The 15,962-nt window shown below is 39.5% G+C and overlaps 5 protein-coding genes across 5 annotated transcripts; 1 reads left to right on the top strand and 4 right to left on the bottom strand.

Moving 5' to 3' along the window:
- Positions 1-112: 112 nt before the first annotated feature.
- GCK72_006090 (uncharacterized protein) lies at positions 113-1,026 on the bottom strand (the record flags this gene model as incomplete). The annotated part of the gene is made up of 5 exons (XM_053725471.1): positions 113-300; positions 402-554; positions 602-761; positions 809-900; positions 1,020-1,026. 5 exons carry the CDS (start codon positions 1,024-1,026, stop codon positions 113-115), a joined length of 600 nt encoding a protein of 199 aa, XP_053589665.1.
- Positions 1,027-5,697: 4,671 nt separating this feature from the next.
- Positions 5,698-6,327, bottom strand: GCK72_006091 (uncharacterized protein; the record flags this gene model as incomplete). Its single annotated transcript, XM_003109071.1, has 4 exons — positions 5,698-5,830; positions 5,877-5,953; positions 6,000-6,175; positions 6,225-6,327. The coding sequence occupies 4 exons, from the start codon at positions 6,325-6,327 to the stop codon at positions 5,698-5,700; spliced, it is 489 nt and encodes a 162-aa protein (XP_003109119.1).
- Positions 6,328-6,704: 377 nt separating this feature from the next.
- Positions 6,705-8,054, bottom strand: GCK72_006092 (uncharacterized protein; the record flags this gene model as incomplete). Its single annotated transcript, XM_003108783.2, has 5 exons — positions 6,705-6,857; positions 6,906-7,040; positions 7,086-7,203; positions 7,583-7,782; positions 7,833-8,054. 5 exons carry the CDS (start codon positions 8,052-8,054, stop codon positions 6,705-6,707), a joined length of 828 nt encoding a protein of 275 aa, XP_003108831.2.
- Positions 7,453-9,919, top strand: GCK72_006093 (uncharacterized protein; the record flags this gene model as incomplete). The annotated part of the gene is made up of 2 exons (XM_053725472.1): positions 7,453-7,573; positions 9,660-9,919. 2 exons carry the CDS (start codon positions 7,453-7,455, stop codon positions 9,917-9,919), a joined length of 381 nt encoding a protein of 126 aa, XP_053589666.1.
- Positions 8,258-8,531, bottom strand: GCK72_006094 (uncharacterized protein; the record flags this gene model as incomplete). Its single annotated transcript, XM_053725473.1, has 2 exons — positions 8,258-8,406; positions 8,450-8,531. 2 exons carry the CDS (start codon positions 8,529-8,531, stop codon positions 8,258-8,260), a joined length of 231 nt encoding a protein of 76 aa, XP_053589667.1.
- Positions 9,920-15,962: the final 6,043 nt, after the last annotated feature.

The raw sequence follows: 15,962 nt of genomic DNA on the forward strand, positions 1-15,962 counted from the left end.
CTCATATGCGAGTGAACTTGTTCATAGTATAAGAGGATGTGTTCACCTTTTTTCGGAAAAGAAGTAAAGATTGTATACTTTTTTATTGACATTTTACAATCACAGGAGACAATTAATACTGGTTTGCAAATATGTTATCACGGTTACTTCGAGTACGAGGCTCCGTTGAGTGATCCTTGGATTCGATTCGTTCTTTTTTGATTCGAGATTCGAGATTATTGAAGAGACTCTGAGCTGTCCAGGATCCTTCTTCGTCTCTCATTTTTTCAGTTGGAAACGAGCGACCAAGAATTGATATATCTGAAATTCGAACACGATAAAGTTCCGAAGAGCTCTCGCCTGTTGGCTGAAAAATGTTTCCAGTCATACCACGTTGAAACTTCCTATCTCCCATAACTCACCCACATCCTCAAGATTGAAATAGCGTGTCAGCGGATGGATTGCGTTTCCGAAAACAGCCCCGTCGCTGAGAGTCAGTTTGCTCCCAGTTTCTGGATTACGATCGCGGAAACTCCCATACTCGTCATTTATCTGCACACTCTCAATGGTTGCAGCTGAAAGAGTATGATGAAAACCACACCACACTTAAATAATTTCTTACAAATTCTTGCCATATTAGGAAAGTTCGTTGGCGGAGCTGCTACTGTAGGCTCTTGCGCATCATCATAGTCCGCTCTCTTCGGGGATTTTCCAGTTTTGCGGAACAGACCAGTCAGCGGGCGAGTGAGAGTCTCACTATTGAACCCTTTTATTGGGTTTTCCTTGAAACAATTACTTTTCGAAATTATTTTTAGAAGTCTATTCATACCTTCAGAATATTTCCGAACCTCCCTTTTCGGCTTGGTTCAGACTCAGCCGGCCCTTTCTGTTGAACTCGGAAGCCGGGTTCGTTGGATTCATCTAAAAAGTAGTGATGTTTCAAAAATTGTGTAAAATTGAGAAAAAGATAGCAAAAAGTGCATTAGTGCGAAGTGTATCACTAAACAACGATTAAAACTTTCGGTTATTATCGCCTTGACGACTCATTCTGATTCGAGATAACTGCTATTGCAGGCTGTAGAAATTTTCTGGAAGCAATCAAAATTAACGAAGACTTCTCTCACCAAGTATATATGTTTAGATAAAAACATCAAGCTAGAAAATCAAAAATAATCTCTCATTCATAACATTCCATACTTTCTGTTCGTTTTCATAATTCCCATTAAAAAATCATATTTCGATTTATTATACTGAAATTCGGAAGACTATGTCTAATAGCATCCGCGACGCAGCAGCGTGCGTCGCGTATTTGTAGGCGGAGCCTCGTAAGTCAACAACCAATGAAAGTGGCGCAGTGGGCGTGTCCAGCCAATCAACGCGCGGCCACTGCCTCTGGGAAGGTATAAAAGGGGGAGAGTCGCGCGCGCGCGTTCAGTCGCCCAGCTCGGGCTGTGAATGGATGGTCGCTTGCGCTGCGCTCTCGTCCTTGCAGCCACCAAATCACTTGGCGGTTTCGATGGCTGCGTGTGCTCAGACTGTTGATGAACTCAAGAAACGGCTTCAAACAGCTGCCGAAAATGTAAGACCTGTCCCTCACATTCGCCAATAAATAGTTGACAAAAATCGATAATTTCACAATCGAAGAAAGTCTGCAAAAAGCATAGAGTTCGCTGTTAATTAAAATGGGCCAGGTTTTCCTCAAATTGAATTTTCAGGGTGTAGATTTATTGTATATGATTCCCTTTCAATGTTTTCGTTGCTCTTTTTTCTATCCTTGTGTAAATAAAAATTATAAAGCCATAAATTATTTTCTTTCTTTTCATGAATTTATTGTAACGAGATTCAGTTCAAACAGATAAAACACCAGGTTTTCGGGTTATGTCCTGAACATCTGAAAATTCCTTTCCGTTCTTTTCTGTCCAGTTTCTCAATTTATATTGCTTCAGGATGACCAGACGTTGTGCGAATCACTGCTCAACGAAGTACGACCGTTGGTAACCAGTCGGGAAATTCTTGAGGTAAGGCCAAAATCACGCAAACGCCTTTTTTCAATGAGATGTAGGGCGTGAAGCCGCCCAGTAGAGCCGAGAAGGCAGCCGTCCTCCTCTCGGGCCGCCTCACCCCGACTGACTAGGCACTCCGACAGAGGCGCCTCCTCCTCGTCTCTAGCCTCTCTCGCTTCTATATAACAAGCTATTTCGTCGCGTACTCTTCTTCTCTAACCTTTGTTGACACCCGCGCTGCGCCAATTCGATCGATGAGATTTTATACACAGCCCGAAGGCATATTTCGCGCCGCAGAATGCATAAAAGAAACGGAAATGAGCATTAATGAACGGGAGCACTTTCTTGATACAAAATCAGTTTTATTCAGGAAACTCGTATCGGATTTGTTGTAAATCAACTTCGAAAACAATACTTTAAAAAATGGCCGTCGTTGTTGAGGATAAGTCGAGACGTGATCAAGTCATGGTCGGATATTGTATGCGATGAGGTAAAGCTATCGAAGCAATGTTAAGAGCAATCCTCTCTCGACACTATCACAAATTTGAGACTGCCTCGCTTTCGTATATTTTCTGGAAAATAGGCATTACACAGAAAACCTCCAACACTACTGTGACATGTCGTCTATAGTGTTTTCGTGCTCAAAAAAATTGAGTTTCGTTCAGGTTAAAAGGCCTCAGAGCGGAGCTTCTTCTCGTAATACAACTCCCAATGTACTGTCACCAAGCGTCGCCAAGCTGATGCAACGAGGAATCACTCCGAATACACCAGCTGGGCGGCGTGTCACATCTACAGGACTTCAGGGTACAATTTTTGCCAGAAAACAAAAAATTCAGTTATTTCTACAGGTTCTCAGCAACGTCTTGTATCACCGGCAAATGGTTCGTACGCTCCACGAAGTCAAGTTTCACCGGGTGAGGCGACACCGATTGCATCCGTTACTAATGGAATGCACAAATCTGCGTCCGTTGGTGGAGATCTTCTGAAGCATGCGACTACATCTCTCTCAACAAAACCTATCACGCCTAAGGAGAATGGAAAGCGAAAAGCAGTGGATGAAGCGTTAGCGCCATCTATCAAGAAAACTAAAACAGCAGCCGGTGCTCTGTCGGTTTCTGTATCTCCCGGATTTCCTGCAACATTGGCCCCACAGACACCTACAATGTCTGTTTCAGCAGCACGTAAAGCGGTTCAGAGCACAAGCGAGTTGTTTGCTCAAATGAGTGAAACATTGCCAGGACACATCGACATCGGTTCTGATATTAGAGAACATGAAGAACGTGTAAAACGAGAGCTTAAAGATGAAGAGGTAGGTAGTGTTCCATTAAAAATACAAAATATAGTTATAATTTTTATTATCGGTATTCGAAAAGTGTTTTGGGTGAAACTAATAAATATGAAGTTTTCAGCTGGCTCATAGTCTTCAAACTTCTGCAAGTTATGGTAATTTTGGATCGGCAACAGTTGAGCGGAAAAAACGAAAATACGAGAGAAAAAATCAGAAGGGCACTGCACCAAACACTCCAGCGGCAGTCGCTTCTCCTCTATTGCAGACGACATCGATGGTCACGCCTTCCGCTTCGAGTGAGTTGGACATTTTTATTTCTCTTTCTTACACTCTTTCTCTGCATGCCGCAGTTTTTCTCTATGAACATCATCTTTCTGACTCTCTGGCCTGCTCTCTCTCACTATTCGTGCGTAGGTTTAGTATCTCACTTTGCACAAAATGAAAGGAAGCGTTGACCCTGTGAACAATTGAAAAGAAGGGTTAAAAAGGATGAGGAAAAAAGAAAATGTGATGGTATGAAAATTGGGAAGAGAAATGAGTGGCAGAACAAGGCAGCGAACAACAAGAAATGGAACGAAAAAGAAAAGGGGGAGACACACTTACAGGGAGAGAAAAACGGTCACGAGATTGGAGAAAGTAGAGAAAAAAGATAGAGTAAAGAAAAGTGGTGAAGAAAGCTATGCGTTCGAGAGCTATTTGATCATTCTAAGTTGAAGGCGAGAGCACACAGTGATGTATAGAAAGGATGGAAAAACTCTATCAGAACTATTTTTTACGGTTTGACCCATTCCTTATTATCAACTTTCAGATACCGAGGAACGTCTTCCAAGTCTTGTTTTCCGCTTCGCTAAGAATGGAGTTACTGCTGTCGCATCTACACCAACTCTAACTTCATCTTCCGAAGAATCTAAAAAGAGAAAGTATGAGAAGAGTATTCGTTCTATTCCACGTTCTACTACGCCGCCACCCACCGTCTCTGCCAAAAAGCAAGAAAAAGAACGTGAAAGAGAGGAGATCAAGAGAGAGAAAGAGCTGAAAGAAGCATTAAAGCGAAAGATGGAAGAAATAGAAGAAGCTGAGAAAGAAGACGAAGAAGAAGAAGAAGTGGAAGAAAAACCGAAGCCAGCACTCAGCAAACTGAAAAACTGGGACTCTTTGATTCCTTCAATGGAAGAGCTGCGAGTTCGTGCGGAACGTTCAGCGAAGGAAACGAAAAAAGTGATCGAAGTCACTGCCAAGAAGACAAAGAGGGACCCAACAAAAGTTCAACTCGTGAAGAACTTCCGAAGGCCTATTCTGATTCTGCCGTATCTTGAAAACCCCACCGGACCAGACTTTTTGTTACACAAGTAAGAAAACAGACGTCCACTACGATTTTGACATTCTTATTGTATCCTCTTTCCAGATATCCAAATAGTCTACAGTACTACTCGGAAGACAATTTTAGGTTTGGAGAGAAGCGCCCCACGGCTTAATCTTCGCTCTCCTGTTCATCTCCGTTTAGGATAATCTACCTCATCTCTTATCACCTCTGCAGTTGTTATATCCTTTTTCTTTCCTTTTGATTTCATATTGTTATCCATAATTTGACCAAAATTCAAAAAAAATTCTTTTCTATGCTGAAAAACCGAAAAAGTGTTCCAAAAAATCTAGTTAAACGGGTCAATTCTAGCACTTCCCTTTCCCTTTGTTGTTTTTTCCCTTTTTGTGTTCTACTAATATGACATGCTCCCCTCTAAAGTTTCCATTTCAAATTTTCTTTTTTTCTTGACACTCAACAACTCTGGTATATCAATTAATAACTGGAATATGTAAAAAAAAAATCACGTTGACCCGAAAAACTCTAAAATGCTCAAAAAATCGGTGATGATCTCCCTCCTTCTCTTTTCTTTCAATCACTTCTCACAGAAGTTTTCTTTTTTTTAATTGTATTTTTTGTTGTTTAGCACCTAATTTGCTAGATACCGTGGTAACACACGTTTCTGCGTTATCAATATCATTTTTGTGTAATTATATTCATTTTGTGCTCTCTCATTCTTTGTTCCTTCTTTTTTGCTCATTTTTCCATCCCTTTGTGCCCAACTGGTCATACTGCTGTTTTATCGAAAATCTTTTCTTATTTTCTTCCTAGGTTCTACTGATTTCTCTATATATTAGGTTTTTCAATTTCTTTCATTGTGGCTAACGCATTTCTTTCCTTCTTTCTTTCTCTTGTCCCATCTTTTTTTCTCTCCCTTCCTTGACTATCCCGTTCGGTATAGTCAAACTTTGTTGACGCTTGAATAATTAATAAAAAGTTATTAAAAAAAACAAATTACTTGATTCTTCCGTTCAGATTTCCTAATGTCTGCAGCAGAAAGTAATCGAAAGAATCAGGAAGAAAATATTTTATTGAAAACAAAAATATGCCGATAAGGAAAAGAGGATTTAATTTTCAGCATCTTCATATAGGAAAAGTTGCTCATATTCTCGATAGAATACTTTTGGATTGGTCGGAGTTCCACAAATTAAATGAAATCGAATTGAAGAGTCCAAACAGGTTCCATTCCTCCAAAGAAACCTGAAATAATTTCTGCTGAATAAATAATTAATTTTAATAACCTCACCAATCTTGTCTTTTCCTTTCCAAGTTATATGTATAATGTTGAACACAAGATGGACTGTTAGAAGGGATCTTTTTGACCTAAAAATAAATGTTCTTCGTTTTGTCTGTTAATATCGATCCAAACCAGTTGAGCTTCCAACGATTCTTCACATCCCAATGCACAATAAGTCTTCAATTTAGCTCCGTTTTCATCGACTTCGTCGAAACATTCTGGATTTTGTTCAGGTCCTAATTGAGGATGATTCAATACACACCGAGTACGATTAATATCATAATTAGTGCATAAAATCTCTCGATCAGCTGAAAATATGAAGATTGAAAATCAAAGATCGAGGATTCGTATGCTCACTCCAATAAAATGATCCATTTGGTGGAGCTGCATGAACGTTCAGAAACAGTAATAAATAAACAAAAGGAAGAAAAAAGAAGGCATTCGATATGTTAATCTGCATATTTCTTATGACAGATAAAGTGATAACAGGATAAACGAAATGATACATGAAATCATTGAAAACGACATCTTTTTGAAAGTGAAAGTGAGTCAAATCTTCTTCTTTTTTCGTTTGTTTTTTTGGTTTCTTCTCGATTAGTTTGTTTTCTTTTTTTGTCGCAATGTCTTGATTAAATCTGTAGAAATTAGAAAACCCTCTTTCAGGTGTTGTATTTCATCAATCGCAGAGTACATTTCGACAAACAGACAGAAGGAAAAAGTTTAATGTTTCTCTTAATTTCTATTACACGCAAAAAAGAAAATTATCAAATAAGAACAATAAATACAAAAGCGTTTGCTTAGTTCCTACAATATAGTTTCTCGTACTATCTTCTAAATTTAATCATCTCTCCACTCTGGGTAATAGTGCTGACGGATACGGTCACAGTAAGCACGGACACGTGGGAAATCGTCTTCAAGAAGATCAGTGATTTGTTGACGATACGGTAGATAGAATACGGCAGCGATTTGGCCAAAAACGGAGCAGTCGACCTGATCAAATTTGTATTATTTATGATGGACTTTTTTCAGAACACATACCGAAGTGATACGATCTCCAAATAAGAACTTTTTGTCACCCAAAATATCATCAATTGCTCGAATATCTCGTCGAAGTAACTCTTTTTGTTCGGCAACATCCAACTTTCCAAGTACTCCATTTACACGTTTTCGAGCCTGAAAATAGGTATATTGAATAATAGAAATATTTACAAAGATTACAGTTTGGCTGAATCCCTTTGCAAGATAATTGGTGATAATTCCAGGAAGCGGAATGTTGCTGACTTGTCTTGAGAGCAGCAAATGAGCATTGTTGACAGTTTTATCGACAAGCAAAGCGCTGAAAATTGAAATCAGGAATTATGTTAAATTCGAAATTATGTAAAATCATAATAACAGTTTCTATAAAATTCTGTCTCGGTGGGTGCTATCTTTCTGCGCCAATCTTCGACTCAGAAACCGATATCTGAATTCCAGAAAGGCGCATCGGCACACATCTCGGCCGATTTCAGGACCCCTGCACAATTCGTCATTGACAGAATACTTCTAGCTGAGAGATTGAACCAAAGTCATCTTGTGTACAATTCAAATGTGTACACCACTCTGCTATATGGACACTGAGAACATTGGAAGAAATGAGGTATACAAGAAGAAGGACAATACCATCTGGACAGTCGTCGTCACATTAGAAGACAAATGCACAATGGGAAGTTACTCACTAATTAGTTGATACATCGATCATTCTCTCAACAGCTCTCGCAGTTCCTCTATCTCCTCCTTCCAGTTTATCATCAAGGTCGAAGTGTTTTTGGAGTTTCCAAACAATAACCTGCGAATCGGATATTTGTTGACCGTTCAGTTCAATGAATGGAAGTAGTCCACGTGGAGATTGACGAAGAGTCAGCCATGTGCCGATGACCTGAAACAAATTGTGATGACATATCATGAATATAACAGCTTTCTGAATACCTCATGATTGATGCGATTCGCTCTGAGAAATGTCTCAATCTTCAGACAAAAAGGTGATAAGTTTGGAAGTTTGTTGGCAGGACGTGGAAACTGATAAAGATAAACGACATTCTCTTTCCAGTTAGTTTTCAGTGGGCCTTTTCCTTGCAGACTCGTACTTGCTGTACGAACCAAGGTGCATGAGTGTACTGTAGTTTTACCCAATTTAAGAACCGACTGCATTCTGTAAAATGGAGAGACACATGAAATAGAGTTTGAAATAAAACGATTAAAGAGATAAAAATTAGAGCATTGAAACTATTTTCAGAAGCAAACATATATTAGAGGAATAATTACGGCCAATTATTTATATTGGAAACAAGTCAACCCGACTCTTTAAAAAACAAAACAATATTCTAAAAATGAAAAATAAACATGTTTGAGTTTCATGAATTTGCATTTTTGTACTCTTCGTATCGCTTCTTCTGTAACTCATATTCTTCCATATTGGCGTGTTGTTGAATGGCGTTTAATCTGTATTTCACGCCTTCTTGTCTTCGTTCTTTCTGCCGTCGCTCATCCCACATCACCGCGACTAAAGAAAAATAAATAAATAAGAATTTTCATGCCAATCTTACAAATCGTAACTGTTGTGAAAATACAAGAAGCTACAAACACTCGGAACCCGAAACGGTGTTTTGGTGGAGCAGCCGACAACATCTAAAGAACTGATTGAGAATGTCCTGACTATCACGAAATGGAGGATTAAAAATAAATAGATGAAAAGATGAACAACAATTTTGGCGTTTTACTTACGAAATATCATAAAAACAGGAAATTAATTTATGTTTAATCATCACGATTTGGTAAACAATGAAAGCGAATTTAGTCTTAAAGTTTCCCAGAAAAAGACACCAAATGAACTGAACCGAGTATTAAAGAAGTGTATCACAGGAATATCATAGGCTAAAATAACTTCAATGGGGTAGGTGAAAGTAAAGCACAACGAGAGGAAAAATGACAAAAAGAAAGTGGATATAGGTGAAGTTAATACGAATACTGAAGGCACTGAAATGAATTAAAAGTGAATCATTACCATCTGTACTTTGTAAAGACTAGCTCATTTAAGGTAGGAAAAACCGGTGTTAAATCAAAAAATTAAACAAGAAAAAAGATGATAAATAAATATGAAGTTAATGTTCGGGTCTTCGTTCCGAATCATACAAAGATTTTGTCCATGTTACATCATTCAAAGTTCGTTTATTGTGATCATAGAGTTGTTTTGCTCGTTGCATTTTGTCAGCCAAACGACGAGCGACTTCGATCCGGCTGCACCATACGTGAATTTGACGGAGACGTGCATCTTCCATATCCAAACTCACTTCTAAAATGAGACACTTACAATATAACTCAATATTTTTCGAGCTCACCAATGCTAGAGAACGTATTTTCCAACGGAGGTTTTGCAATGACACTCTTTAAAAATTTGTAGGCAATTCTTTGGATCACAATTGAATTTTCTCCGTTAGTCTGTAACCAACCCTCCATTTATGATTGGTAATTTTGTGTTCTTTCCATTTTCATACCTGTCTACACACATAACACTGCTTGGTGGAAATGAGAACATACTGACGAATGATACGATCGACATTTGAAGCATCGATATGCTCAAGACAAGTTTCCACGTCTAAGAGCTGCTCTCGTGAAGAATAACCATTGATGCGAAGCAATTCCATTTGAGCATGTGCCAAGTTGGAATTGTATGCAGGCAATAGATGATAGAGATTACGGCATAATCGTGGAGTACGAACTCGGCTGAATAACGCTTTTAATTTATTGTAATTCTAGTCCCCGAAACTTACAATTGTGCTGTTGCACGTCGAACACCAGTAGCGGGCATTGCCAATTCTTTCATAGCTGATGCAGTTCCTTCAACAAAATCAAACACTCCTTGGACAGGTTTTGTTACAGTATCCACGACTCCAGTTGCTACTCCCCATACCATTCCCTTCATCAAACCACTTTTCCGACTTTCTGATGCAACATTTGTAAACATTGCTGTCGCTCCACCTAGAACACCAACTCCAAGTCCTTTGACTCCAGAATAAAGATGAGTGAGTGGAGTGGATGAAGATGAATGGGAACGAATCATATTATGTCTTCTCTTCAGTTCATGATCTTGATCGAAAGTGAGAGCCCCGACACCAGAAGCCATTGATGACGCCACTTTGGAGACGCTGTTCGAGAGACCGTATCCAAGGCCAGCCACAAATCTCTGAACATCTCCTTCGATGAACAGCCCTTGGAATGAATCTTTCAAATCTGTTACCAGACCGAGAGGATTTCCAAAAGCATCCAGAGTTACGATTATACTCAATGTCTGTTTTTGTAGTTCAGCCAAATAGAACTTTTGAAGAGTTTCTAACAGAAACGATGAAGTCTCAAAATAATGATATTGACGGAAGGGAGGCAACGACACGGAAGCATTTTCGAATGAGATCAGCTTCACGTTGAATTGTTGTTTGAGAAGTCGGAGATCTCGAGGGAGGCCAGACTTTGACACAGTGACGACTGAAAGTATTAAGATTCATTCCTTCATCTAGTAAGTAAAAAAAACCAACCACTTAAACCAACATGTCCCATTTCGAGTTCAAGTGTTCCGAAATACCACCTCCGCGTTCTTAATGGATCATGTCTCTCAAGTTCTGTATTCGGGGGCAAGTTAAGAGCTCTCTGTTGAACAGATGATGCGGCGTCTGATGACTGAGCCATTTGCACAATTTTCCATAAAAGCAGTTCATCAAGTTGGACACTCATATCACATACTTTCAATCGGAAACAATCAAAAGAGTCGTAGTGTTTCATTGATGTGCAGTTCATTTCTAGTTTCAATGCAGGACGCCCAGTTATTGGAACACCGGCTGGTAGATCAACCATTTGTTCATCGTAATTTCCAGAATCCGGCTGACAATACAGAACTTGCCATCGATCAGACGTGAGAAGCTGATTGTCCATTTGAATAACATCTACACTTCCAGTCATTTGATATGTTTTATCTACTCTGCGTGCACTGACAACGATTCCTCCGAAATGTGCATAAATCAGTTCTTCTTGTAATCCATTCACTACAGAGATTCCGAGACCACCACGCATTGTGATGCTGACGTCAAGAATAGCTGAAAAGTATGAATACAAATGCATAGTAACAGCGAATCAACTCACCTAACTTGCTGACAGTTTGGATCAATGGTTCCGAAATAGCTCTTGTTTGGAACTCTCGGTCAGTGATTCTGATAACCACCGTAGGACCAGAATGTAAGAATTCTACTCCCAATGTCCCACTGCCCGGTCGTTGTCTTTGTACTTTCCATATCTGCGTCACTGCAACTCCGTCTTCTCCTTTCGGAGACAACTCATCTGCTGGAACAACAGCCACTTCTGTTTGTTTCGATGTCATCATCAAATGAGGATTGTCAATCAAACACAGCCTTCCGTCTGGCATCCATGTCCACCTCTGCCACTTGTTTCTATTTTTGTCTCTTTCCATCATCATTAATCGTCCTCCAGCTTTTTCAAGAACGTCAAGCACGAGTCTAGAGTCCGGTCGTTTTCTATGATTCATGCCAACGTTTTCGATACACCCATCAGGACACAGTTTCCACAACTGATTATCTTCTGTTCTGCACTGTTTGTTCAACATAGTTTTTCCTTTCTGCATCGTTTCCAGGACAAGTTCCTGCTCATCAGTAAATCCGCTGTTTTTTGTTCCATTTCTCAGGTTGAAACTATGTGCGAGTTGAATATACGAGTTGTTCTCGTAAATAAGTGGCTCTGCTGGTCCAGGAACTCCAATTTCGTAAGACTTACTGCGATTCTCAAACACTTGTAATACCATCATTTTCTTGCCATACAAATCGTCCCAAGCATAGTCAACAACACTTTTTGATTTGCATATTGTTCTCAAATGGGGCCGCGCTGGGGAACTGCTCTCTTGTTGGTACAATACAGGAACATCCGTCATGTTCTCAATACGTATCGGTGGTGGATAGAAGTCGGCGTTGGTGAATGTGATTTGGAATACAGCAGACGTCAGAATGATTTCGACACGAATGAATCTCGGAGTCTCATCTGAATCACGCATTGTAACGTGGAATGATCCAATTCTATCGATGAGAAATGGGCAACTCCAGTGTTTTACATCTGCACGACGTACGCAAAGCATTCGACGAGCAGCATAGTTTTCATTCCAAGTTGTCGATGATTGTGCTGCCAAGTGGACATGATCTTTTTCTTTCTGAAATAAAGAAAGATTTTGTTCATATGGCTAATATGTATTTCCTTATTCATACCTCAACTAGATCATGATGACAAACTGACAGTGCAACTGAAGACTGATTTTGTAGAATGAATCGAGAAGTGAGAAGAACAACTTGCGTATCCTTATATCTTCCAGTCCCAGGACGAACTTCAACTCCCAAATTATAATAGAATGTTGGTTTCGTCTTATGTTCTACTCTCAATTTCAATGCTTGTACTCCAGGGGTCAATGTGAATTTCTCACTGAGAACTGAACGATAGCCTTTCTCCGAAATGTATGAGTTTCCAACTCTTACACGACAAGCTTTTGGACAGTTATCATCAGCAAAAGAGAACATGAGTGGATGGCGATCTTTTGCTTTTTCGTGTTCTTCCATTTGTCCCGCTGCTTCTGATTTGACAGCTTCTTGTTGAATGATGAGTGGTAGACCAGATTTATTCACAATCCAATATGGTACCCAGAGTGATACAGAGAGCGACTGACCCACCCCAAGTCTCACATGGCAATAAATATCCAGTAAATGTCCTTTCGAATCGACCATTTTTGTAAAAAGAAGTGTTCCTTCACCAATGGATGCCTTATTGAGAATCAGTGGAGTTAGTGAAGTTAATCGATCCGTTGTAACGCTTATAACCAATTCTTTGGTGATATCAACTGATGTAATAAGCATTGACTTGCTTGCAGCAATAGCAAATACATTGTCTTGAATCTTGATTTCGACGTCAATCGGAAGAAGGTTTTGCAAGGAGAGTGGAGCAACTAAATGAATTGAGTGTCCTGGTAGTGATTCGAACTCATGCTCCGGATAATACTCTCTGCGGATCGCTGTGCATACCCAATAGTATCTGTTAAGATTCGAGTCCGATCGAGTTTTCAATCGTTGTGTTTGATTGCAGACTTCTCCTGATATTCTCACATTCTTCCATGATAATCCAGCATGTTCAATCACAGGTAACGGACCAACTGGATATGCAGTTAGTGGGCAATGCGCGTACTCCAGAGGTACCGAAACAATTCCATTTGGTTCCACACTCATCAGCTCGCCACCTTCTGAAACTTTCAAGAGGGTTGTTTGATAATGATGTTCTAGGTTTTTCGAAACTTACTTGCTCCCTCTGTTTGTACTGCAATTGGATGTGGAAGATGATTGGTAACATCAATTGATGATTTTAGTGTCACAACTTTCTTTCCATCGTTTTCCATTGTTACTGCGATCAGAAGACGTGCATTCTTCAATTCTGGTCGAAGAGCTTTCACAACTCTGAAGTATGTTCCACACGAATCCACATTTACAGGTGATATTTCATCCCATCCCGAAACTCGAACTATCAATTGGCGTGGTGGTTCTCTTTCAAGATGAGAATAAAGCAGAAGTCGTGCGGGGAATTCGAAGTTCTTCTCTTGTCCTCTCCCGACTGTTATCCATCTTGTTGACGACTTTCTTTGTTCTGATCTAGCAGATAATACATCTTCAACTGCAGTTGTAAAATGAACTTCACATCCAGTAACGTTCTTCATCACATAAGGTAAATGATCGCTGCTTGAACGAGTACATTGATTTCTGAAGTCATCTCGTTCGAACGAAGCAAGAATCGCCGGAAGTTTTGCGTTCCATTGAATTGATTGTTGAATGAGTTGCTCAGTTATATTGATGTTTAGCGTGCTCTTCGTTTCAGCTACCAACTCGATCGTTTGCTTCAGATCTTTTGAATTCGACAGAAAACGCAGAATTCGCCATTCCTCAATTACTGGTTCCCAACCGAAAATCTTCTGATTGAAATAATCCATAGAGATGTGGAAAGACGCTTTGATTCGTTCTCCAGCCTTCTCCAGGCTCACATCTGAAAATTCCAAATATCTTGGTAAAAAAAAATAATATTTTGTAACTCACTAGAAACTGATACACGCAACAATGGAATTGAATTGGACTGAAGATCATCAAGAATCCATAAGTCTGTGTGCTCAGAATGAATAATGAATTTTGCAATGTCGATAGCTGAAAGTAATTCTCAATTAAATATACAGTATACAAAACTCAGATACGTTTTGATGGCGGAGGAGGTACGATGATTGGAACAATGGGCTTCTTCTGGACCTCCACGTAGTTTTTCGTGTATCCTGTGATGATAGCTTTCAATGCACGAGCATCTTTGTACGACAAACGACAAATCATTTTCACCACTTCTACCTGAAAGTTTTAGGTCGTTATTGTCAGTTGGATTTCACGAAAACATGAAAATGCACGGAACTGAATACCCAGAACATAGAATCCCCAAACTAGATAAGAAAAGAGACATTTTCACAAGCTAGATAAGAAACATAGAATAAAAAAGGCTTCGGGGTTATAATTCCCAACCCTAAAAATGAACGAACCTCGATCAAGAATATGGAGGCTGTTGATTTTATATCCTGTATTTTGAGAATTAGTGTAGCAGATAGTTCTCATTTGTTCTATGAATTTTGGTCAGAGAATAGTTGTACGGTTTCAGAATACATCATGGGAGAATCAAACTTTTTTACACCTACAGCCCATAGTTATAGACAAAAAGAGTTCTCAACCTACCTCAAGTGCATGTCTCACTGGCGGTGTTACAACCATTCCTTTGTTCTGTTTCGACTGATTCAGTATAGACATCGGATCAATGCTCAAGGATATAGTGATGGAAAAATCATTCGAGCATAAATTTCTGGTTTGTTTCTCGTGTTGCATAGAGCACCATCCGAGCCTCATTGACTGTATTTCCAGATTAGCGGAGATATGGCCACCAATATCATTCATATTCAAAACTGCTGTAGTCGATGCAATCATAGCAAAACTGTTTTTGACGAATGGATTTTCGAGTAGATACAAATCTGCGTCCCGAAGAGTTATTTTGACAGAGAATGTAGGAGAAGAAGATGAAAGAGATTCATGCGCCATATGAGGACTTCTATCGACTATCGCTCCTCCATGAGTTGTTGAGAACGTCTGACGACGCCCAGAAGCAGTAAGATGATAAGGAATTTCATCAGAATCTGAAAAAACAGTACAGTAGATAGGCAGAACGTAATGAGACAACCCACATTTCGGAATGAAATCAGTATACAACATCAGGAATTCTTTCAGATCGTTCAACCAATCGTATGCAAGAATAACACGGGCGTTGCAGAGAACGAGTGTAAGAACAGGACATTCGTCTTTTTTCATCATTATATGGGATTCAAGCATCAAAGAAGAGTTGATAGAATTTGTAACTGGTGTTACCGGTCGTGATCTGTAAATGTTTTTTTCTTTTGGCCACATATGCATTTGTCTTTGACTTACTGCTTTCCAGAGTTTTTGTGTTGCAAAATCATCGGAAAGCAGTTTTTCGGTCCGTTGTTTGTCGTGTCCACCAGTTCAATCTTTTCGCAAATCAAATCAAATTCTGATTGACCATCATCGAATGAATCGAATGAAACCCGTGCTCTCTCCAATTTCACATTTGCGAATGGTTGCCATTCGCCATTCAAAATAGCACTTTGATTCTCTGTTAGCTTTTTCGGGACTTCCAAATTCAAGTCTACATCCTCGAATACCGTTCTGAAAGAGAGCGTTGCATACTTCAATCGGCTCTCCAATTCGATAATATCTGTTGGAAGTTGAAGAATTTCAATTGGAATTGTTTCTGGAACTGGAATCAATGGTTCGCCAAAGTTTTTCTCGATTACTGCTCTCATCAAAACATAAAATTGAGTTGTCATTCTCCACTGCAATCCACTAATTCTTGTGATGATTGTCAAATCTGGAGCATTTTTTGAGAACACGGAATCTAAGTTTCGTAAGAACTTGTTGTTGAGATCGAATCGTCTTG

This window comes from Caenorhabditis remanei, chromosome II, assembly GCF_010183535.1.
Source record: "Caenorhabditis remanei strain PX506 chromosome II, whole genome shotgun sequence".
NCBI lineage: Eukaryota > Metazoa > Nematoda > Chromadorea > Rhabditida > Rhabditidae > Caenorhabditis > Caenorhabditis remanei.